At 34.3% G+C, this 25,637-nt stretch overlaps 3 protein-coding genes and 1 non-coding gene across 5 annotated transcripts; 2 read left to right on the forward strand and 2 right to left on the reverse strand.

The window, feature by feature from the left end:
• Positions 1-9,561: 9,561 nt before the first annotated feature.
• LOC106322644 lies at positions 9,562-11,964 on the reverse strand. Of its 2 annotated transcripts, none has more exons than XM_013760728.1 (7): positions 11,873-11,964; positions 11,512-11,675; positions 11,155-11,447; positions 10,864-11,072; positions 10,306-10,776; positions 9,987-10,231; positions 9,562-9,896 (listed from the first exon to the last, which is right to left on the reverse strand). In XM_013760728.1, the coding sequence occupies exons 2-7, from the start codon at positions 11,613-11,615 to the stop codon at positions 9,728-9,730; spliced, it is 1,491 nt and encodes a 496-aa protein (XP_013616182.1). In that variant the 5' UTR covers positions 11,616-11,675; positions 11,873-11,964; the 3' UTR covers positions 9,562-9,727. The 2 variants fall into 2 exon arrangements, with proteins under 2 accessions (XP_013616182.1, XP_013616181.1); XM_013760727.1 differs by having other exon boundaries at positions 10,864-11,080; positions 11,151-11,447.
• A 67-nt stretch (positions 11,965-12,031) lies between these two features.
• TRNAM-CAU lies at positions 12,032-12,117 on the forward strand. The gene is given in 2 exon segments: positions 12,032-12,069; positions 12,082-12,117. It is a non-coding gene; the product is annotated as a tRNA-Met (tRNA).
• A 3,076-nt stretch (positions 12,118-15,193) lies between these two features.
• On the reverse strand, positions 15,194-17,665 carry LOC106324950 (protein SULFUR DEFICIENCY-INDUCED 1-like). Its single transcript, XM_013762952.1, has 4 exons — positions 17,455-17,665; positions 16,449-16,661; positions 16,148-16,303; positions 15,194-15,751 (listed from the first exon to the last, which is right to left on the reverse strand). The coding sequence occupies exons 1-4, from the start codon at positions 17,572-17,574 to the stop codon at positions 15,335-15,337; spliced, it is 906 nt and encodes a 301-aa protein (XP_013618406.1). The 5' UTR covers positions 17,575-17,665; the 3' UTR covers positions 15,194-15,334.
• A 6,911-nt stretch (positions 17,666-24,576) lies between these two features.
• Positions 24,577-25,140, forward strand: LOC106324443 (glutathione S-transferase T3-like). The gene has a single exon (XM_013762409.1). The coding sequence runs from the start codon at positions 24,577-24,579 to the stop codon at positions 25,138-25,140; it is 564 nt and encodes a 187-aa protein (XP_013617863.1).
• The last annotated feature ends 497 nt before the right edge of the window (positions 25,141-25,637 follow it).

Consider the following 25,637-nt stretch of genomic DNA (forward strand, 5'->3'; position numbering starts at 1 on the left):
GAGGCGACTGGAAGAGCTTTAGGAGTCGCCGGAAAATAGCAAGAGATCGTTTGGTTTCTGATTTATGGGTGGTGGATTTTTGGAAGGGTTTAGAGACAAGGTCGTGCTGATAACGTGTTGTTAATGAAGAGGGAAACTTGTGTGTATTATTAGGTCGACCAACTGATCTTTATATACATATGGTAATGACGGTCTAAGTACTGGATCGACATGAGATCGTACTTATCCTTAACTAGATAATGACTAGCAATACGTAAGATAAACACCAACTATAATGTAGATAAACACAAGAGTAGATAGGCGCCAGTATGATCCTGCGGATGGGCTTGGCCCGTCTTGCTACACGGGCTGATAAATGGGTCGATCACTAAATGGTTTATAACAGGATCACCGATATATTATAATAAAAAATTGGATTTATGAACTCGTGCCACATGCAAAATAATTGGTTGATCAATTCTTACAAGCAACGGCTTTCATATCCACATCAAAAACGTAATCCATTTGACTTCAAATATAACGTGTTCAACTTTATATGATATAACCTTAAAATTATTTGAAACATCTATTTTCAATATAATATAAAGAAATAAAAAGGGAAAGAACAACTGTACATGCCAGGGGAAAATGTATTATCTGAGCTTGATTAGTACGACATTAAAATATACATTTATGTTTCTTATTAGGACAAATTTCCAAAATAGCACATTTCTAAGTTTATATCACAAAAATAGCATTCAAAAACTAAAATGACCAAAATAGCACCTTTCTAAGTTTATCCTTTGAAAATTTTAATTTTTTTATTTTTCAAAATTTGAAATCTTATCCCCAAAACCTCATTTCTCAACTCTAAACCCTAAACCCTAAACTCTAAACCCTAAACCCTAAAATTTAAACCCTAAACCCTAAACTCTAAACCCTAAACCCTAAACCCTAAATCCTAAACCCCACCCTTTAACTCTAAACCCTAAGTTTGTGACTTTTGATAAAACATTAAGTGCTATTTTTGTGACTTTTGACCTTGAGTGCTAGTTTGGAACATAAACTTGATTTAATGCTATTTTTGTCTTTTTCTCTTCTTATTATCCAATCAATCATTATTAAAAATCATTTATAATAGTATCTAGAAGATACAAATAGGTTTGGGACTTATTATCCGAGATCCGGATTCGATTCGAGATCCGCTCCGGATCCGCTCCGAAAATAGGATATCCGGGATGCCCGGATCCGAATCCGGATAGTAAAATCTTGGATCCGTACAAACCGAATCCGGATCCGGATATCTTAATTTTTAGGTCCGGATATCCGGATCCGGATCCGTATATTTAAAATACAATAAATTTTTAAATTTTATTAATATTTATATTTGATATATTAATATTTATACATGAATTAATCTTATAATATTATATTTAGCTTTTACAATATTATAAACATATATAAATATATTTATAAATATTTAATTTATGTATTATATTAAAAAAATTAGTATTTTTTGTTAAAAAAATTATTTTTAATTATTTTGACGGATCCGGATCTGGATCCGGATCCGGATATCCGCGGAAATCACGAATCCGGATCCGGATATTAAATCCACGGATCCGGATCCGGATCCGGATACCCTAAATTTCCCGGATATCCAGATCTATCCCAGGGCTAGATACAAATGCTTTCATATAATTCTATTTTTTCGATCACAACGAACTAGCATTTGCATTAAGAATATATAAAAAATTAAAACAATTTAATATAAATATTTTATTTTATTTATTAATATAAAAAAAATAATATGTTTAAAAGAGAATAATATTCAACATTTAAAATATAATTAAAATATGATTTATTATTGTATATAAAAATATAAAATTAGTATATATAATAATTATAATTATATCTATATTATTTAGAATTAGCAAATTATATAGCATATACTAGTTTTATATAATAGTTTTATATCTGAATCATTTATTGCTTTACTAATCACTTTATTTAATATATTTACGAGAGTGTAATTGTGTAAAGCGTTTACATCATACAACTTCTATAACATAATGCTAGTGTTTTTTATCAGTACTAATTAAGGTTTACGTGGTGAATGCATGAATGTATAACCATAATATTGTTAAGCATTTTGATTTCTCCTAGCTAGATATATTTAGTTTTTAATACTCCATGAACCTTACATTTTTTTTTCTTTTATCATGTAGAAGTAGAAACCCATTCGACGTGAGCACTGATATGTTTGTTCTGATTTTTTGGATATTCATTTTATGTTTTAAAGATAGAACATAATTGGCTTAATAATTAAATCATAAAAATTAGCTGTTCACGGTTTATATATGGCCTCTTCCTGTTAACCCCTAATATAATCCATAGGAATTTAATCATAAGTTTGTCAGGAAAATGATCAAATATATTAAAAGTTGTTTTACATGTGATATTGATATACTCAAATTTATCCTAGAGATATTTTACAATTTCAAAATGTGATATATATCACTTAAAGATCGAATCTACGAAGATTCAAATTCTCAAAAGATTTCAGTGTTCGAATTAAGATAGACAAGTGAACAGAAAACCGTAGATATCAAAAAATTAAAACGAATTGTAATTGATAGAAGAAAGCGTTAGATCAAGCAACAAGTAATGTAGAATTATAGACAAATAATTTTTAAGGGTTTGTTAAGTACAGTCCTACCACTCAAATCACAGCAATCAACTCAATCAAATTTCATTACAAAAACTATCTATGTCTAGATTTGGAATGTCAAATTTCTTTGTGAAATTCAATCAATTTAGAAAATCATTAAATTCAACCATTCCAGACCATCATTGAATTCAAAATTGATAAGTCACTAAATCGATACACTGTTGGTTAATTATTTGTGGTTTGGTAACCGGAATGGGTGTGAACTATATATTTGGATAATGATTGAATAGCCATGCTTTCTTTAAAGAGTATTTCTACCCTATTTCAAGTCTTTGGATTACACGAAATCACTTTGTAGGATAAGACAATCAAAGTCTTATTCTTGTTTTAGGTTAAGATACAAGAATCTATTCTATTAAAACAGCAGTGTGACCCATTGATAAAAGTTACGTCCAACTTATAATTTCAACAATATATACCATTTTAATATAAAGGCATCAAAATATATATTTTTTATGTAACCACCGACAACAAACCATTTTATATGTATTTATAAAAATATATTCTATTAAAACAGCAACATAACCAGTTAATAAAGGTTATCTCCAACTTAAAATTTCAATGGTACATATGTTTTAGTATAACTGCATCGAAATATAATAAATCGATGTAACCACCATTTAAATTGCCTAATAATCAGCATGTGCATCGATCTATAATATGTATTTTAAAGACAAATTTGGGCCATGGGCATTGATCTTCACATGTTTATTGCCTTTCAAGTCCAAATTATATGTTTTTCACAATAGTCAGATAAATTTGGGTTACGGGCCTTGATTTATAATATTCATTTTAAATTGCATGAGATGTGTAATATTTTTTGTTTGTTGTAATATTATGTGTACTATTATGTGTAATACTAATGTTTTTATGATTATATATGAAATCAAATCATGAAACTTTAATGAAAAGCATATAATTTGCATTTATTTAATTACTATTTGATTAATAAACAAAATTGTACTATACTTTTTATTTTTTCAAAAAATAATATCTATTTATTTACGACTAAAATACAAAATTAATGTGTGAAATGGCTATGACACAAGTGTATAGTTATGTAAAATCACTAATTCAATACAATTATCGAAATTTTTAATAATATTTTTTTAAAAAAATATTTCACACAAATATGATTACAAAGAAAAAAAAATATGCTTACAAAAAACACACAAATATGGTTACAAAAAAAACACAAATATAAAAATTAAATTTCTACAAAAATATGTAAACAAAAAATATACCCGCCCTCTCAGGGCGGGTCGGAATCTACTAACAAATAAAGCTTTAGTGCTTATATGTGTTTCTTCAAAGATCTTTGATGATCTTTGAACAATGAATCTTTTTTTCTCTCTTTCTTACCAACTATTAGTTTTTGATCTTCAATATTGTTTTACAAGTTGTGATTCAACTTGTTATTTTCCATTGCCCACAACTCCTTTTATAGAGTACTAAGGGCTGCAATGGTTAGCACCAATAGTTACAATGGTTAGTGAAGAGTTACAATCATTAATACCAATAGTTACATTGGTTAGACAAAAGTCACAATGGTTCATCACCAAAGGCTTTAATCACCAATGGTTACAATGGTTTATCATCAAAGGTTACAACAATTTACCACTAATAGTTACAATCACAAACAGTTGCATTTGTTCATCTAAACAATTGCAATGCTTCATTTTAATGGTTGCAAGGATTCACTTAAATATCCAACAATCCTCCTCCATTTAAGTGTAATCATAGATTCATTAAATAATTAATACATATATCAAACTCATGCATAAATGAAAATGTTACTAAGAATTGAATTTTCATCTTAGTGTATTACACATTCCAAATGCTCGAGAATCAGGATGTCCTACAGATTGAATCCCTTAACCCATTTTGAGCACATGAAGATAATACACACACGTGTTTCCACACTACTCTAAGTGTTTGTACTTGACACTATTATAAACCATGTGTCCCTATCCATTCATGAGCGCATACAAAGCCAAGTCCCAGCTTATTGAAGCGGCATCATTTCACACTCATATAGGTAAATACTTTCACTCATGCACCTGCAAATGCACTTTTTCAAAGTATTTATTAAGAATAAAATTTCAACCTAACCCTTTCTTGCAGGTCCAAGCACATACATACACTGGGATGATATATAGACATGTGCTACAATCTTTAAGTGTAGGCTTTCCACATTGAATTCAACCTCTAACGTCGTATTAGAGAGGAATTAGGTATCCCACCATTAAAGATTTCAAATGGACTTTAAACTCATCCCTTTAACAGACTCAATTACCAAGTCTTTAGCTAATCATTTCATCAAATGATATGCTATATTTTTTTCAGACCGAACAAACCCTTATGGTATTCACCCGTGAGTGATCAGCTCATATAATGCGCTATATCTAACGCCAGGTGTCGCGACTTACCATTAATCACTTGATTATAAACCTTAACCAAGATTACTTCACTATCATAAATATAAACTGGTGATACTATTTCGGTCACAACAGAATTTCTTAAATTAAATTCCTTAGCCAATATGCCTATTAACCGGCATATGCTAATACTAAAATAATTTATTCAATAGTCAAACTTTCATGCAAGTTTGCTTCTTGGAAGCCCATGAGATGGCACCTCCCCAAGAAAAATTACTCAACAACTTAATAGATAATGTTCTTCTATATTGATAATCAAACTTGCATCTAAATACCCTTCTACTATCGAAGAAAATCTGACATATAACGAACCATAATTTATGGTTCCTTTCAAATATTCAAGTTGTGATACTTCTTGTCCTATATAAGGTACAAGCTTCACTCTCACATGCATGGGAGACTTCGTTGGAGAACAATCTCACAATTGAACTACTTAACAACTTTCTCAATATAATGAAATTGTGTTAACAATAGGTTTTTACTTATATGTACATCTACCTCCCCGTGTCTTTCATTGATGTTACATTTGCACCTTATCGTAGATGATGCATTCACACCCTTTTGGTGACGATACATTCGAACCCTTTTGGTCCCAAACCATTCGTACCCTTTCGGTCCAGAATTGTTCACACCCTTTCGGTCCCGAACCGTTCGCACCCTTTCGGTCCCGAACCGTTCGCACTCTTTAGGTCCCGACACGTTCGCACCCTTTGGGTCCCTACACGTTCGCACCCTTTGGATCACGACCCGTTCACATCCCTTGGATCATGATACGTTTGTACCCCTTGGATCATGATACATTCGTACCTCTGGATCACAATGCAATCGCATCCCTGGATCACGATGCACTCGCATCCCTTGGATCACGATGCACTCGCATCTCTTGGTTCACGATGCACTCGCATCCCTTGGATTACAATTTCGAAAGTCTATTCTCTCAAGCATTTACAACTTTCCAAACTTCGATTTTATCTCTCGCACAAAATCATAAGTTCACAACGAGAATAATCTTTAAGATTGTTGGTTAATTATTTGTGGTTTGGTAACCGGAATGGGTGTGAACTATATACTTGGATAATGATTGAATCGTCATGCTTTACTTAAAGAGTATTTCGACCATATTCCAAGCCTTTGGGTTACACGAAATCCCTTTGTAGGATAAGACAATCAAAGTCTCATTCTTGTTCTAGGCTAAGATACAAGAATAACAAATAAAACTTTAGTGCTTATATGTGTTTCTTCAAAGATATTTGATGATCTTTGAACAATGAATCTTTCTTTCTCTCTCTTTTACCAACTATTAGTTTTTGATCTTCAATCTTGTTTTACAAGTTGTGATTCAAGTTGTTATTTTCCATTGCCACAACTCTTTTTATAGAGTACTAAGGGTTGCAATGGTTAGCACCAATAGTTACAATGGTTAGTGAAGAGTTACAACCATTAATACCAATAGTTACATTGGTTAGACAAAAGTCACAATGGTTCATCACCAAAGGCTTTAATCACCAATGGTTACAATGGTTTATCATCAAAAGTTGCAACCATTTACCACTAATAGTTACATTCACAAACAGTTACATTTGTTCATCTAAACAATTGCAATGCTTCATTTTAATGGTTGCAAGAATTCACTTAAATATCCAACATACACCAGATTTCTTTACGGATAATTATTTAGCTCATCTCAAAGCAGGAAGCTCTGACGAGTGCATCAATATTGATCTCATTAAGAGCCAAAGCTTGTAAGAACATTTTCTCAAAGCTTTAGTAGATGTTTCCAAGCTCAGAACCTGATTAAATTAATCAGTCTAGGAGAATTCATGATCTTAGTCACGTATTTCAGTAGACATCGAGACTTGTTTTCATGTCACATGGCCTTGGTAGCATTTAGCCTTTTGATCCTAGTGGCGCAAGGCCTGATCAGACGAGGAGATCGTCATAGCACTTCAAACGGTAGTCGATCATTTAGTTTTGGTTGCTGGTTCCTGGTCTGGAGCAGGAAACCAGAGAAATGACATGTTGCAGTGGACATTTTGTTATTTTGTCGTCGAGGTTAGTGTGCCCCTCTATGCTAGCTGCTAGAGGTTTCCCACTCCTATTTTTAGGGATTTACCATTTGAAAAAGGGAATCCTCATTAATTACTCAAGATTCACCTTATCTTCTTGGTGACTTCTCCAAGAAGCACAACGACTATTTTAGGGCCTTTAAATGTCTGACCCTCGCGATCCTCCCGATCTTCTAGTTTCTTTTCTTCTCTTGTTGCAATCTCTTGGCGATTTTTCTTCCTTCATATCCCGGGTTTCGACGCTCCTTAAATCTTCCTTCATATCTTTTCTTACGCTTTCTTTCTTCAAGATTCTAGGGTTTAGTCATGTCCTCTCCTTTTTTCGATTTTCCCTTAGATCCCTTGGATTTTTGGTTTCTGGTACTCAGCTTGTAGGATGGAAGGTAAACCTAGCCATTTTTGGGTTCTTCTTTGTCTATAGGCAGTAGGGTTAGGGCTTGTAGGCACCAAATTTACTAGATAGGCAAATTTGATATGTAAAGCAAAAATTTACAAATAACATGAATAAAAAATAGAACAATATAATACCATAGTTGGAAAAGAACTAGGTTGAATCAGAGTCGAGATTAAGATCTATTTCCTTAATCCTTTAAACTCCCGTAGTGTGCCGTTTTAATACGTTTAAGAATCCCAGGGTACAACTAGCTATATCTTCAGTCTCACAGCACTTGAGAACCAAAGCCTGTCGAACGTATTTCTATGTTATACTCTCAGACACAAAACAAAAAAAGAAGTAGAAGATAGTGGCTTTGTTTGTATTGGATGTGTGTTTAGAATGAGAAGAGCATGACCTTTATATAGAATATAAAGTTTAACGTGTGCTTTAACCAGAACTAAATGGAGATGACGTTTTTGATTCCTTCATAATGACTAATAAGAGGTGATTGATTTCATGTGTTACAAAAATCAATTCACAAAATCAACTTGACATTGGTCAAAGATTTAGTCAAGAAGTAATGAAGGGCCTTGGTAAAAAACGTGAGAATCATTCTCTACACCAAGAAATAATATGCTTGCATTATTTATTTAAATAATTAGCAAATGAATTTGGGCTAACAAGATTAATATTATTTGCTTAATTCCAAAACTTGCTCCAGCCCAAATATCTCTTTTTATAATACACCAAAGTGTCTACAAAGTTTTCTATGACTTTGTTATAAATTCTCCACTTTAAACACAAGAGGTTTCTTACCTCATAATTCTAATATAGATATTTTACAAATAATATATTTTAGACTTTCATTTCTCATTCAAACGAACTTCGTTTTTGACATATGATTACACTATATCATAGTGCTCATAACAATGAATCCAACGATTCCACAATCCGGTCATTTCGACATTCAAATTGCTCGAAAAATTCACCGGAATATTGGCCATAGCCATTTGTCCAAAAAACAGTTCCAACAGGGCTTTCAACCTCCGCCATTAGATCGATATATAGAGAAACCCGAAAAGTCATGTCGGTAACTCAATATCGATTCTCCTAAAATCTGACATTTATAAGCCTTAGCTACTTATGTTTACTAGAGCACTAATATCTCTTGAAAAGAGAAAGTATGTAAATGTCATGATATTAGTGTTACATAACTCCATTATTGGTAGCTTGGTTTGAGACCCAACATATTCTCCACAGATGGCTAGTATCTTTCATGGTAGTATCATTGTTCTTCCAGTATATTTTATGTACTACTACCCAAAAGCACTAGCGGCCCCGACTTTTGAAAGACCACAAGCTAACTGAAAAAAGGACTGAAAATGGTATATTCATGGTTCAAATTTAAGTTGTTGAGATTAAAGATACATGACTCACACCTCTAGAGTCAAGACAAGAAAAACTTTTGGAAAAGTGTAGCCAAATTTAATTTATATTATTAAGGCTAGAAGTCCATGTTTCCTTAGAGCATGATTAACCTGAAGTTCTTATGATGAGGTTCTTAGCGGAAGTTAAGAAACAGTTTCTTAACTTCCATTAAGAACCCCACTCTAAAAATCCTGGGTTAATCATGGTCTTAGGTTCCCCGGAGAACCGGGCTATCCAAAAGAAGCATGCTAGATTTATGTTTGTTTGTTAGGTCTTCATCACTGAGAATTTGGTAAATCTTGACACAATAAGTGACGAGGCCAGTGTTTGTTGTTTGACCTTGTCTCTGTTTGGATAAGCCAGTGACGATTTCCTGTATGTTTGATCTGTGAAAAAAGATGAAAACCCCTTTCATTTATCTCTCAAATTGTGAGGTTTTAGAGTCGGTAACGCAATGCATCACTCAAGTTTTTAGCTTTTTCAATTTTTGATAGTCCTATATAGGTCTATGATGTTACAAACAAGCATCCTATACACCACGCATTTTTTTTTTCCGAAAAAAGTCATTATTGTTGTTGAATCAATGTGCCAAAAACTGAGAGTTTTGTCTAAATGAATTACACCAACTTATCATCACTTACCAAAACAAGAATCATCAAAAGGGCACACCAAGAAAATAAATTTACTAATCCCATGTTGTATGAGGTTTTCATTTCCACCGGAGAGATTGTCTAATGCCAGTAAAAATGAGTCCAACTGATCTACCGATCAAGGTGACAAGAAAGAAGGATATGACGCTACTCACTTTATCCACCACCACTCTTATGATTGGCATCCCGATGTCTGATAACTCCAAAAACAGACTGAAGTAGTACCTCCTGTACACAAACATCAAAACCCTTCCTCATGTTATTTAAGGTTCTTGTGTGATCCTGAGGCAAAAGTAAAAGAAGATACGAGGTTTTTACCATCCTGATAAAGCCTTAAGCTCCTTTGTTCGTTTAACAGGCAATGAGAAATCACTTATTACGGAGTATCGCAACGGTGATGATGAGGCAGCTTTAGCTTTTCTCCACCAACTATAGCTTTTTGTATCACCACCACCATCAGGGTTGTTGATCACCTGAGTTTGAAGAATGTAGAGGTCAAACCGATCCTCATACATAGACACAACCGCTTCCATGTTCTGATGTAACCACTGGTATAAAGCTACCTACCAAAGTAGGAAATGAAAATCTTTAACCCCTGAGAGATGAAAAGTAAAAGTGAAAATCAAATTTTTTTTACCTCGTTGCGTAGTTTTTGAAGTGCTCTGCTAGAGAGGCTACAGATATCTAACCCTCCTCCACCGTTCATCTCATCTGAAAACTTGCTGTCAACGGAAATGAGCTCTAGATAGATGCTGGCGACCCCATCTGCTAACGTTATCATCAAGTCTTCCAAAATAGCAACTCCGTGAGTACGAAACAAGCTCAGGTCGTAGCAGGAAGCTTTCCTTAAAGATCCAAATCTATGGAAGTACAAGAACTCTGCAAACAGATCCTCCTTGCCTGATTTTCTTATTTTGTCAAAGATAGCTTCCTTTTCATTTAGCATTTTGATCAGCAAAGGAGTCATCGCAGTGTCAGAATCAGTGTCTTCCATACACAGTTCCCTCTTTAGCCAAGCTGTGCATGCTCCTTGATATGCTTCACTGACAATATCAGTAAAACTAACCATCCACTCATCCGAATTGATTGTGTTAGATATCTTATTTGTCTGCATAACACAAATACAATAGCTGATCACAAAGGTATAAAGAATCACAGCAAACACTAAGGCTGGAGAAAAGAGGTAGAAGCCGACCTCTTCTTCAAGTTTCTGGAAGCAAGACCAGAGCAAGTACAACTGTGGCCTTTCAGATATAGCATACAAGCTCAGAGGAGGCTTCCCTTGGGGAGGTTTGGGTTTCAGGACTCTGCTTCCAAGTGTACTCTCACGCTTGACGGCGTCTAAAGAATCTAAAAGCTTTCCTTTCACCACATCCCACACAGACTCCAAATCACCATCAAAACCTGTGTCCCTAAAAATGAAGAGTATAGAAATGTAAATTACACAACAGTTTGCATATATTCTCTATCATCTACTCTTACCTACCAGAAGACTCTGAAGCTCCAAGATCTGGACTCTCCTCCTCCACGGTGTTCTTTCTGGAAGAGTAACCAGAGTTTCGAAGAGGAATCACTCCAGCCATATACGTGAGGAAAACACTGGTCATCAAGAGAACTTGATCACCTATAGGGACCCAACCGGAGCCAGCAACAGCGTCAAAGTCAGCGAGAGATGCCAAGCAAGTACATTTAGAACAAGAAGACTCTCCACGAGTAAGATAATCTCCAAGATTCAAGGAAGTAGAGACACAACGTTTCCGAGCTTCCCTTGATGGCTTCCTACACAAATAAAGGCATTGACTTTTGATCAAGAACAACAACAAAGTTAGCTTAAAGCATCAACCTTTGGGTGATGTTTACAGGAGGGTTCCTGGAAAGGCAGCTCCTTTTAGTGAAGTGAGCTTTGGGCATTCCCAGGTGAATGCAAGAAGATGAAGACACAGCCATTGGTAAAAACAATAGAACTCGAGACTACAACATGTTTGAGGAGATTCTTGAGGCCAATCTCTGCATCACAAGAAGACAAAAGAAAACAAATGAATTTCAAGAATCTGATTGTAAAGTAGAGATAAGTTTGAATCAACGACATGCAGTTTTGAGGTTCGAATCCAGTGTCAGATAACATGTAGACAAGGAAGCTTAATCTACATTTGAGATTGGAGAGTCAAATAGGAGCTTCAGGGAGAGAGAGATATAACACTTACGTTAGCAGAGGAACGAAGAGGGGAGAATTGAGAAAAGAGCAGAGAGAGAGGAAGAAGCGGATTGGGGTGGTGCGTATCTGAAAAGACTGAACAAAACAAGAACCAAAAGCAACATGTTTGTTATGTTAAATATATATGTTTGAAGGAAGAGAACAACATGGGGTGGTGGCGCAGTTGGCTAGCGCGTAGGTCTCATAGCTAACTGAGAAATCCTGAGGTCGAGAGTTCGAGCCTCTCTCACCCCATTTTTTCAATTTCATTGAAACGCTGAGTTTACTTAAACTCGTCCCACATCGGATATTTAGGTCCTCTTAGTTTCAATATATATAGAGCGAGTGAAGGACAAAGCTAATGTGTTCGTAGAAAGGAGAGATGGTTGGCATCTCCTCTGACAGAGACGGGATTGACCTTCGGGTCCTGAACACATATCCGGTTAAGGCTCTCCACCTTCGGGTGGATCTAACCCAATTTTTTTCCGGGCTTTTATTTTTTATTATTGAGCTTCTTTCTCAGATATGTTGTGTGTTTCTGCAAAGAGATTGTCAACAACAAATGATATAATTTTTGCATATTGTGATGTTTTTACTTTTTTGCTGTTGTAATGTTGTCGTTTAAGATAAATGGTTCTGCTATGGAAGCTGAGGGGCTGAACCATCATTGGCCGATGTTCAAAATGGAGGTAGAATGATTTCTACAGCTTTTCTTGTTTGGTACTTTTCTACGAAAAAGTATGGTCATAGCCAATCTGTGAAGTATAGTTAATTTTTTTTTTTTTTTTTGTTAAAATTATAGTTAATTTTTACTTTCGTAGAGAACAACAAAGTTAGGTCTAAAATCAAAACAGATGAAAGAGGTTACATTGGAGTTTGCAATATATCGTTAGTGCTACCAACCTGTTTATTTCAAACAAACATGGCAAAGCTGATATAGTTTACACCCATTCTCAACCTTCTTCTCTGTTTGCCAAACATGGCAAAGTGAAGGTCTAGACAGCGATATTGATGATCTCCATGCTGTATATGAGCCTAACTGTTCCAAATCAGGCAGCAAAACAAACCACTACTCCATTCTTTCTCTCTTCTACTCCTTCAAGAGTTTCTTGATCAACAATCTGCATTTTCACATTGATCATTGCTCGCAACAAAACTAAATGGTATGTGTTGAGAGACTTTTTCTCAAAACAGATTTGCTTAAAATCCAATTCATTTGCTGGTACAGCTACAGTATTAATTATCAAAGTAACTGATGTGATGCTTACCTCTACATAATTGATTCGTCCCTTCAGCTCCAACAAGTTCTGAAACGATCATATCCTTAAGCTCTGTACAACTGGTGTGCCCTTCGTTCAGCAGAAGCTTTAGCCATCGCCAGCGACGCAAAATGAGAGAGACATCAATCTAACTACTCAGCAACGTCAGGCTCAACGATATTAAAAAAAAGCTTGGTCACAATGGTAGCAACACCTCCAAACAAGACAGGCCTGCTCTTCCCACCCAAAAACCCACGTCTCAAGCCCTAAACCCACTCTCCTCCACACAGCTCACCACCTTCCCACCGCCGCCACCGCTTCCGTTTGTCTTCTTCCCTCCGCCACCGCAACCGCCACTGCCGTTTGTCTTCTTCCCACCGCCTCCACCGCCGCCATTTATCTTTTTCCTTCCGCCGCCGCCATTATTTGTCTTCTTCCCTCCGCCGCCACCGCCGCCATTATTTGTCTTCTTTCCTACGCCGCCGCCACCGCCGTTTGCTTTCTTCATCCCGCCGTCATAATCATAGAGGTTTCTTGGGTTGAATACGACAATGACATCGGAAACAGAGGAGGGAAGAGCTCGAGCTTGGCGAGATCGCCGGTGAAAGGATGGACGGACCAAACCAATCGTCTTCTCTTGCGATCTCACGCCTTTTGACCATCTTCTCATCGTTTCGTTGTCTCTTATAACCTCTGGTTCTCTGTTTTCCATTATCGGAGAATCTTGATCGACTGACGGATTTGAGGAAATTCCGACAGGATATGATGTCTGTACTGTGTTCGTCACTGTTCCCGAGCGGGAAAATGGCTTATTTCCGGCTTTTTCACCGATGAACTTTGAACGATAGAAAAATGACTTATTTCCTTATGAACTAGTTATTTCCGGCTATTTTATGCACAAACTTTTAAGTTATGCCAAAAACCACATGAACAACTCTATTTTTTGAATTACATGCACAAACTATCGATTTTAAACTAATTCCTATAAAACCGTAACAGTGTAATTTAAACGTTAATTTGGTTTATGATAGGTGGAGAAACAGTTTAATTTGGGTTGGTAAAAACAAAATACTACATCATTTTTTTCTTTTTCTTCTTCTTTTTATCAACTTCTCTTCTTCTTCATAAATCGTTTCTCTTCATCATCAATTGGAGATAAAATTTATTATCATGCAGAAAAATAAAATATTTTATATGATACATAAAGAATTAAAACCAGCAAATACTAATTTACCAATCTCCATGTATTGTCACAAGGAATTATAAAATTGACGTAGTTTAGGACGCTTGATTGGTTCCATAAGCGGTTGTTACTCTCAGGTTCCGGTCCTACAAGGATTTATATATTCTCCTCAATCCAGAAATTAATGTTATATGATCTCTTTATATGTTTTATGTCATATAACTCGAAAATATCTACCCAACCAGTTACTATGTCATATAACTCGAAAATGTATAATAAATTTTTTTATCCTCAATTGTTGATGAAGAGTAAAACGATTTTTGAAAAAGAAAAGCAGTTGACAAAAAAAAGAAGAACAAAACGACGTAGTATTCTATTTTTATCAACCTAAATAAAACAGACAATCTACCTATCATAAACCAAGTTAACGTTTAAACAACACCATTTACGGTTTTAGGGAAATTAGTTTAAAAATGATAGTTTATGTATGTAATTCAAAAAATAGAATTGTTCATGTGATTTTTGGCATGACTTAAAAGTTTGTGTGTGAAATAGCCGGAAACAACTAGTTCATAGGAGAATAAATTATTTTTCTGTTGTTCATGTGGTTTTTGACATGACTTAAAAGTTCGTGTGTGGAAAAACCGAAAGCAACTAGTTCATAGGGAAAGTTCGTGTGTGGAAAAGCCGGAGTCATAGGGAAATGAGACATTTTCCGGTTCCCGAGCAGATTACAGAAAAAACAATCGAAAACCAAACTTAACCAAGCAAAAATTGATTTAAACCGAACCAAATCGAACATACTCGGCCAGAACCTAACACGTCACCACTGACGTCAGCCATGACGCAACTAAAAGACATCATCAACATGACATTATTCGTGTTCAAAAAAAAAAGAAGTAAAATGACATTATTATTGTTGTTTGTATATACAAATTTACATAAGAAAACATAACACATGTATTTTCTAACCCATCAAGACTATTAAACATGAACTGTATGATACATAAGAAACATGAAATGCAAATCATTAGCAAACTAACTGATTTCTAAAAGAGGAGATCTGTTCAAAGATTGGGAGTCTCTTAGATCTATAATTACTGGCTGTCATCTCTTCAAGCCCGATGGCAATAACAAAGTCATCGTCTAAGATATTTCCAAAGACATCCTCCATCTCAGCATCTAGCCGACGAGGTAACGAAGCCTCTAGCTCACTCAGAAGCTCACCCGCTCGTTGCCTTGTTTTACAATCATCTGCACCCAAAACCCTAGAGGTAAATACATCGTCAAGAAGTGCTCTTGCCTCTTCAAACCTTCCTTGTTTGATAAGGCACATCGCTAGGTTGCATGATTTGCTAGCGTCTGGCTCAACCATCTGAGCTTTTCTGTATACCGCTTCTGCGGATAAGTACTTGGCTTGTTGCATATATGCCCACCCCAAGTTCCCCTGTATATTTATTCCAAGTAGACTAATCAGTCTATTGCGGTTCTATTATGCATATTTTACATAATCTCTTAATTGCCAAAAAAATATACTACTCTGTTCCAAAATACTTATGTTTTGGGTGTATGCACAAGAATAAAAATACTTGATGTTTTGGGTGTATGCACAAGAATTAAGGTATACACTCATTCGTAAAACGTAACATTAAAAATATATATCAAAATTAATTCAGTCAACCCTTAAGAATAAGAGTAAAATATCATTGGTCACACAGTTTTCAATAAGACTAAAATTAATATAAAATATCAAAATCTATTTTGAAACATCAAAAACTCTCCAAAACGTCATCTATTTTGAAACAGAGAAGTATTAAAATTAACTTAAAAGTATTATAATTACCAGTAGTCTTGCGATTTCTTGTTGAACGGTCACTTGAAACTTTTTGCCATGGGATCTAGCGGTCTTGGTAGGTTTACCATTGAAAGCCTCTCCTTGATAGATCTGCCTTAGCTTCCTCTTTAACAGCTCAACTTGCTCCTCCATTCTCCCGCACTTCTGTTCGTTGTAAGAAAACACTCCATGTGAGTGTTATGACAACAGAACATACAGTTCCTATGTGTTGATTCATGGTCTAGTTCCATATAGCAACGGCCAGTAGACTATTTACTTGCATGTTATATTAAAGTGCAAGTAGATAAACCTTGTATAGGTCGATGAGGACATTGTCTAGGGAATCTTGGGAGTTCTTGGAACAACGAGGACGAAAGGATTTGATGGCTTCGATGGCCTCTTCGGGACGGTCAAGTTGTTTCATTACAACAGCCATGTCCTTGAGAGCACTATCTACTCTGTCTCCTGTGTTTATGGCTTTCCAAAACCACACTATTGCCATCTCCGGGTTCTTCTCTATCAACTGCAACCAACAAGATTACACAGTCTTAGTTACTAGTAATCTCTTTCCATCTGAATATATAATCAAGTGTGTTAGAAAAAAATGCTTATCAAAAGTATGATATGATGGGCCAATATAAAATTGTTGAGAATAATATTCTTTGGGATGTAAAGACTTTTTTGCACCATTCTAAGGAAAAGTAAACGCGAATATTATTGCGAGAATCAGGACCGCTTGGTGCAACCTGTGACTCATATATGCACACCGCAATATCTGCTGCTTTTTATATATCGTAACATTATTATTTTGGTTTTATTGCATAATCAGCTAACAAACAAAATAAATTTAAAATAGGATTGGAATAAGCGTGCCAAATAATTTTGATTAAATTTAACAAACCTGCTTCTTTTTGCTTAATCGATCAAGTTGAGTTATATAAGTAATGATTTTTCTTAAAACGTTTTCGGCAGAACTAGTTAATACAAAAGTTAAGTTACAAGAAAAAACTAGTAAATACAAAAATTTTAGGCAGAGCTAAAAATATTAAAAAATATTATTTACAATTTCTCTCTTTTGTAAGAAATTTTAGGCAAACAATACATAAAAAATACAGCAACATCCAATCCAGATTACACCAAAATAAATTTACACTAAAAACGTGTATATATATATATACACTTATATTTTTACTAATTTCCATTAAAAATCGATTAAACAGTAAATGTAATTAGCATAAACTATCATCATATACATGAAAGATTGTTAAATATAATTCTCACAAAAAAAAAACTATCAGAAGAAGAAGAATATGTACCTGAGCATGTTTGGCTTTGACATAGGGAGTATCTCCACAAGGGACTTTGTGAATCACATGAAACAGTTCATTATCTTTCACCAGATTGCTTCTTGTTGTGTTGGTATTATTATTCTTCATCTTCTTCAAAAGCTTATCTTTATCTCTTTCTATCTCTCTCTCTGTGAATAATTAAGTGCAAATGTCTTTATAGACAGGCTGTGAGAGACAACTTCTGAACTATATGTTATATATGCGTACGTTTGGGACTGTAGCAAATGAATCGGGACGACATGTCGTCTCTGTTCATAGAATCTGCCACATCACCTGAAGACTTCTTACCACGTAGGTGAACGAGCTAAACGTGTGTCATTTACCATTGCCACACTCTCTCTATCTTTTATTTATATACCTTTTATTTTATGTTATTAACAGCCAAAAGATTATGTTTTTTTCGTTGCATCTATATCATCAATAACTATGTACAGTGTATATCTATCGATGTTCTTGGTAAGTTTTTTTTTTTTTTTGCTTAAAATGTTCTTGGTAAGTTGCCTCACGTTATTGTCGGTCTCCTCCGCTATACTCGCTTCCTTCCAATAACTTACAAGAAAGAGTATTTTTCTTTTTAAAGTACAAGCAAGAGTATTTATTTTTGTTTCTACAACAATATATGTTTTCTGTTAACTGTTTGCAACATTTAACACTTATTTTTAGCAAAAAAAACATTTAACACTTATACGTGAAGTTAAGTGTGTGTTTCTAATAGTACTACGCGTGTCGTTTTTATAATTTATTGGATTACCAACTTATGACATGTGTGATGTGTCAAATAAATTTTAATCAGATTTTTATACATTGTAATTCATATCAGAGTTTTACTGTATAAATTGACCAATTTCATAACGTCCAAAACACATATATAATGTCTAAATTTAGATGTGTATATCAAGTTTAAAAAAAAACAAAAAAAAATTAATGTAACACGTTCCTAATGTTTTATATATAATTGTCTACATGTTCGTATATAGCTAGCTTTTTAATAACTTCATGTGATTATTATCTTTGTCGATCATTGATTTCAGTGTTTAGGTTTTAGATTTCGTGTTTTTTTTTATAATGATTTCACTATTTCGTTAAGGTATGTATCGTAGTTAAATCACATAAATGTGTTATTGTAAGGACATATAGTACATTACTATAAGTTGATTCAATGCCGAGTGGTGCAAGGCATTTTCAATCTTCAATGGTATCATTTAACATAAATATTCCCAAAAAAATATATTAAAATTTTTCAATGATTCATCGTCATATGGACCATTGAAACACTTTAAAGGATAAATGATTAAAATATCTATTAAGTGGTTACCAAATCAGTGATATGTTATAATAAAATGAGAAGGGTAAATAATCACATCATCATCGGATCCCCATCATCATCACTCTCAGAAGTGTATGTAGAAGTTCAACGAACGTGGACAGTATGGGATTCAGTATACACTAGTTAACAAGAGTTGCCGCTAAGCCGCTTACACCAAACGAACCGCTGATCATACTGATATGACATGGGACCACAAACACTCAGCCATCACTCTTTTGGATTTTGTGAAATATAATTGTAACGATAATAACAATAAGGAAATATTTACCCAAACAAATCTTTTAACCTTTTTTTTTCCAAAAAAAAAAACAAATCTTTTAACCTAGAAAAATGCAAACATACCATCTAAGTAACTAATAACAATATATATACGTAGAGATGGTAATCAAGGACCTGGACCGCGGGCCTTGCCCGTAAAGGCTTGCTGCTGGGCGGGATTGGACCTCCATTTGGTAAGCCCGCAAAATTGTGGGCCTCGCGGGACGGGTTCAAAGCGGGACGGGTCGAAAGCGGGATGAGCTTAACCTGCGAGATTTTGAAGACCCGCAACCCTAAGTCCCCATTCTGTAATATATCTTTATTTTTCTTATTTGCAGAAGATGAAGTTGATGGTGAAGAAGAGAAATTTCCATCTTTTTGTCGCTTGTTGGTGATAAAGATGAAGAACAAGAAGTGTGTTTGGTGTTTTTTATTTATTTATTTTTGGGATTAGCATCTTTGATTTGGTATTGGTTTTATTTAATTTTGGTTTCTGAAAACTAAATCATTTGTTATGAACTTATGAGTTATAATATTTGGATTCAGCAACTAATATTGTTTATTTTTAAAATGTTTGGAGTCTAACAAAAGTAAATAAACTAGTGTTTTGATCCAACAAAATCTTCAACTAACAAGTGTATTGCTTTATTCAGTCCAATCCTCGACTAAACTCACTTACTGATGCGTCATGAAACTGATAAAGCGTCATAAATCATGCAATGAAGCATTCATGAACCATATGTCCGTTTGTAATTCTATGTTCCGCGGGCCGATCCGCAAAGGCCTACATGTTTTGCGGTACGGGTTTGGCCAGCCATTTTGAGGACCGCAGCCCGTGCGGGCCTGACCCGCCGTGACCCGCTCGAAGACGAGCCCGCTGCGGTATGGAACGGGACGGATCAACCTGTTTGAAATCCCTATATATACGTAGCATCCTGTGTTTTGCTCAAAGATGTTTTTGCATATTTCTAATCAATGGAATTTAAACATGCAAAACACTGACAGGTAAGTTCTTATTTTTAATTACATTTAGTCTTCCCCTAATAATACTTGGTATTGAATATTATATATATGGATCCGAGAGTAGGGGAGAAATCACATGAATCTGGACTGTTTCTCAGCATGATTCAAGAATGATTTGGTTGCTTTTAGGTCTATTCAATTTCTGCATACTTAGCTATTAATTAATACTAGACTTTGATTCACGCGACCGCGCACGAGTATTTAATTTGTGTTTGTATTTAATGATATATTTGTTAATGTAAATGTTATATTTGTACTTGATTTTATATTTTAGCATTTTAGCGTAAAATGTATCATCGATATTAGGTATTATATAAAAATCTAACATTTATATAATAAGATTCATGTCTAAGATATATAGCTAACAATTTTTTTAAATAAAAAGTACAAAAATAGACAATTGTGAATTATCATGCTATTTATAAATGAAACATTAGTTATAATATTTGTAAGAAAATAAAATGATTGTTAAACTTCTATGAAATTTGGAACATATACAAATTAAGATTGAAAATAAAATGAAAATATAAATTTGATGTAACTGATAAGAAATTATAAATGGGTTTAAATTTGTGTACATTTAAACCACGACCTTGCAGATGTTTTCTTTTATTTTTGTAAATAAATATTTATTTTGTCTAAGTGAGAATATGTATTTTAAAATTTTACATGTGTTAAATAATTATTTAATAACATTTATAAGCATAATAATTTTATAGTTTATATTTTTTTTAATTTTATTTTATCTTGTAAACCGTGAATTGTATTACCACCATTTTTAAAATATGATCCTTGCATCTATACAAATGTTTTATTTTGTTTTTTTTGTGGATCAAAATTTTATGAGAATGTCTAATAAATTATTTTATATACATGGTAAGTTTGTTAACAATTATAATGGTGCATGTAATATATTTATATTGGTAAGAAGAAGAATTTGTTCAAAAAAAAAAGAAGAGTATGGTGAATTGTGAGGGAGAATGAGATAAAAATGTAACTTATATTGTTACATAAATATTTTGTGTATATTATTGATATTCATGAATGTTTATAATATTAATATGACATAAATAAGTTAAAAGATTTATATTTAATTGCTTGTAAATTTAATTTAGGAAATGTTTTATTAATTTTTAAAAAGACATGGAAATCATAAAATTATGAGTAATTATTAGTTCATTAATTTTGGAAAAGACAAAGATTACTTAAAATATTTTTATTTAATTATTTCAATGACATTAGACTGTAAATATTATGCAAGTTTAAGGGTTAGTCTCTATTTATACTTTTCTTTATGTAGATTAGATTATCTTTATCTTTGTTTTAAGAAACTCTGGCCCCTTCCTTACAATTAGAGTGTGGATGCTCGCATTTTAATACTTACAAACTTGTTTGATTCCTTGGGAAAAAAATATTCTTATTACCTTCTAGTTGAATTCCACCCAGAAAACTTAATTATAACCGAATTAATTAATCTGCAATACTATGTCTTATGATCTAGAATCGTATTTTTCTCATTCACGTTTAGTAGGGTAATTGTTTTTTCTTGTTTGTTAACAGACTTTATGTCCATAATTTTTTCACATGCTCGAAAACATCTTTTCGATATTTTAACTTAAATAATATTTTTTTTTTATTTCACAAGTGATTTGAATTTATAATACCTTCAATGCTAAGATCTGATGGAGCATCTCAGATTTTTTTTAAAAGGTAAAATGCATGAGATTGAAGAGCAGCGGAATCTCATTTGAGAATTCTTGAAACACTTTTTAGAACGTATTAGTGCCATTTGTCAGTATTTAATTGATGTCACATTAAAAAGGAAAAAAACATAATTATCAAATAAAAACATATTAGTTTAAAAAAAACATATTACAATAAGAATATTTTGGACTGATACTCAATTTGAGTATGACACTGATCAAGTTGCTCTTAAAACACATTTTATACTATTACTATTTGGTAGGATTAAGTTTATGAATATAATTAACGCATTACATATGAATCAATACCAATTTGGCTAATTAATAAGACAATAGAGAAAGGCAGAAAGCTCGTCGTCGTCTTGTTGAAGTAAGCTCATCATGTGGCGCACAAAAACATACTGTCCTGGATCTCACTAATAACTGAGCTGAGTCTTGTATGTGTGTTTTCACGATTAGTTCAGGAATTGAAAAAAAAAAGAATCTGCTTTTGAGTATATGGAGAGTTAATTAAACGTGTTAGAAGGTTCGATTTTTTTACAAACTTGCACTTAAATTTGGTTTGGGTCCCGTCATTTTCTTTCAATAATTACTAAGTGGATTTTTTTATTTATTATATCAAGAAAGAATTTGATAGAGGTGGAAATAAAAATGGAGATGATGATGCCACATATCAGCTTTAATTTTTCTTTTACACTAATTTCTTATTATAATTATTATATAAACAAATCAATCGATTACTATACCTATTTTTCTTTATGAAAACTATGTCCGACGGTCTATCTTTTGAAGAATTTATGAACTTTTGTTGTTGTTAGTCAGTATAACTGATAATAAATCTCATTTTGAAATTAAATTATAAATTTTCTACTTCCGAATTTTTAATGAACTTTTAATCAAACTATTAGACCAATACGATTTATCTACACAAATGATTTAATCCATCTTACCTTTTAATCAAATAGTTGCATTTCAAGCAGTGGCTAGATAGCTTATAATTATATGTATCAGATGACTAGGGTTAGAGCATGTACATTGATGTATCATAAGAGGGTCATGGGCCTGGGTTCACAGGTTTTTAATTTGAAAAGAAAAAGGAAAATGGGTAATATTAAGTGAACCGGGCCGCTCTCGTGAACTTGTGTGAGACGAGTTCAACACACGTGGAGGCACCAGATTGGCTGGACGGAGTCGTGATGACGACGCGGAAAGGAGGTGTTTCGCGTTATTCTCCTCATTTCCTCTTCTCTCCCAAATAGCTAGGGTTTGCGACTCGAGAGGCGATTCTTGTAGCTAGGGCGATCGAGAGGTCTTTTGTCCATAAAATCGAGGAGGTAGTGTCTCTTGATCGATCTCAGGTCCGTTTTCGAGTAGAGTTACGTTGTTAGGGTTTGTTTATACGGGTTTCATCGATTCTATCTGAAGTTGAATTGGGGGTTTCTCCTCCAATAGAGTCTGGAGGATAGATCGATTACGAGGTTTGTAGTTAATCGATCTGTTTGTTAGGGTTCCATCGAGTCTGAGATTTCTTTGTTAGGGTTCGATCGAGTCTGAGATTTGAAATCGATTAGAGGGTTTTTTTATTTATGGTTGAATAGAGTCGATCTGAAATCGAATTGGGGGTTTTTTTGTTTGGGTTCTTTGTTTGGGTTCGTTAAAGATTGGGTTGTGTTTCCGAGTAGATTTGAAATCGATTAGAGATTAGTGTTTCTCTTACTTAACTGTTTCTCTTACTTAGTTTAATCATATTGGGTTGTGTTTCATTGTTTGGGTTCTGTTCTTTGTTTCTCTTACCGGTTCGTTTAATCATATTATTTGTAGTTAGTATGTTCTAATCATTTCTTCTTTCTGGTGCAGATGGATCCCGCAGAAGAAATAAGACATTCAAAGAAACAAAGGGACTACTGCAACATGTTATGGTTCGTCCAGGATTCACAGTACGGGATTCCAAGAAGGTGTGCTTGCGGTGGGAAAATCATTGACGAGGTCCGGGGGAAGGAAGACTACGACAGTCATCCTGGAAAGCGCTACTTCACGTGCATCAACTATGAAGTAAGTTTTATTTTCTTAATTATGTTCTTAAAATAAAAATAACAGGAACTGTCTATAATATTTGTTTTCTGTTGTCAACAAGGATGATGGGTTGCATTATAGTCATCCTTGGGTGGTTGGTGTCCAGGAGGAGATCAAAAGGCTGAGGAAGCGTCTGGAGGATGTTGAGGAGGAGATCAAGAAGGTGTGGAATCTCAAGTTCCAGATTCAGACCCTGCAGGTAATTCTATTTCCCTGTTATTTTAGAAGTAGCCTTGTATGTAAGTCCTTAATGAGTAACTAACACTGTATTATTGTTGTTTCCATGTCCATGAACAGGTAAGAAGCCTCACTGTTCAGGTCGGTACCCTGGAGAAGGTGTGCTTCGACTGAAAATCAGAGGTAAATGTTTAAAACCCATCTTATGCTGTGATGTATTATCTTGTTTGGTTCCTCTGATTGTATTAATTATCTAAACTAGACCTAGAGCGAAAAGTACAGTCGAATTAAAGCTGTGTTGGTTGGTAGCTTGCTCTTAATGTTTGAAGTAGTTGATTGTATTAAGTAGTCGATTTGATGTGTCATTACTTCTCTCTGTGAAGTAGTTGCTTGCGCTATTAGCTTTTATATTCAATGTTTGGCAGGTAGAGTTTAATTTTTCACTTCTATCTAAGCTAAAACTAGTTTAAATAGAGAACCAAAACCCATTATCTAAGCTAAAACTAGTTTAAATAGAGCAGTCTAGCAATGGAATGCGAGTATGCTGAGGCTGTAGCGAACTCTCCTTGGTTAGTGAAACCGGTTTCAAAGAGAAAGTGGTCAACAAAAGAGGACCTTGTGCTCATCAGTGGTTGGCTGAACACGAGCAAGGACCCTATTGTCAGTAACGAGCAGAAGGTTACTTCCTTTTGGAAGAGAATTGAGGCGTATGTTAATTGTAGCCCTCTGCTCACTGGCTGCGTTCTTAGAGAATGGAGTCAGTGTAAGCAGAGGTGGGGAAGGGTGAACGAGCAGGTCTGCAAGTTTGTGGAAAGTTATAAAGCGGCAATAAAGCACCAATCAAGTGGTCAAAATGAGGATGATGTCATGAAGGCTGCTCATGAGATCTTCTTCAATGATTATCAAGCGAAGTTCACCATGGAACACTGTTGGAGGGAACTGAGACATGATCAGAAGTGGAAGTCAGTTTTTAAGTCAAGAGATGGCGCCAAGGAGAAAAGGAAGGAAGCTGAGGAGGTGATACCTGAGGACGAGGTTAGACCGCCTGGTGTTAAGGCTTACAAAGCAGCCAAACAAGAGACACGGTCATGAAGCTGCTTTCGATCAAATTGAGAGTATCTTGGCTGAGAGAAAGAAAATTTCTCAGCAAAAACTCCTAGATCGTCTCCTTGCCAAAAAAGAAACTGATCTATCTCCTAACGAAATCACCCTCAAAAACAAACTCATTTCTGAACTCCTTGATTGAATTGGTTAACTTGCTTGCTGGAATCTCTGTTTTTTCTTTTGTTAAACTCAATATGTTTAGTTATTAACTTTGAGGTTGCCTTTTTCTTTTGCAGGTTGCTATGTCACGGGTTGCTATGTCTGTTGCTGGATCACTGGTTGCTATGTCTGGATCACGGGTTGCTATGTCTGTTGCTGGTTTAATAAGTCTGTTGTTGCTTTATTTGTACGGGATCAGTGTAGTATTTTGTTAGTTTCTACACTGATGTTGCTTTATGATGAACGGATGCAGTGGATTCTTTCTCACACTGCTACAATGTCCTTTTGTTTCACAGGTTGTACTATGTTTCGACACTAGTTTATTT

Source organism: Brassica oleracea, chromosome C2 (genome assembly GCF_000695525.1).
Source record: "Brassica oleracea var. oleracea cultivar TO1000 chromosome C2, BOL, whole genome shotgun sequence".
NCBI classification, from domain to species: domain Eukaryota; kingdom Viridiplantae; phylum Streptophyta; class Magnoliopsida; order Brassicales; family Brassicaceae; genus Brassica; species Brassica oleracea.

Coding starts and splice junctions, on each gene's coding strand:
- LOC106324443 (XM_013762409.1), top strand. CDS start 24,577: ATGGAATGCGAGTATGCTGAGGCTGTAGCGAACTCTCCTTGGTTAGTG.
- LOC106324950 (XM_013762952.1), bottom strand. CDS start 17,574: ATGAAGAATAATAATACCAACACAACAAGAAGCAATCTGGTGAAAGAT. Junction 16,662..17,454: donor TCAAAGCCAAACATGCTCAG/GTACATATTCTT, acceptor TGTTGGTTGCAG/TTGATAGAGAAGAACCCGGA. Junction 16,304..16,448: donor TCCTCATCGACCTATACAAG/GTTTATCTACTT, acceptor TACAACGAACAG/AAGTGCGGGAGAATGGAGGA.
- LOC106322644 (XM_013760727.1), bottom strand. CDS start 11,615: ATGGCTGTGTCTTCATCTTCTTGCATTCACCTGGGAATGCCCAAAGCT. Junction 11,448..11,511: donor CCTGTAAACATCACCCAAAG/GTTGATGCTTTA, acceptor TTATTTGTGTAG/GAAGCCATCAAGGGAAGCTC. Junction 10,777..10,863: donor TCCAGAAACTTGAAGAAGAG/GTCGGCTTCTAC, acceptor TGTGTTATGCAG/ACAAATAAGATATCTAACAC.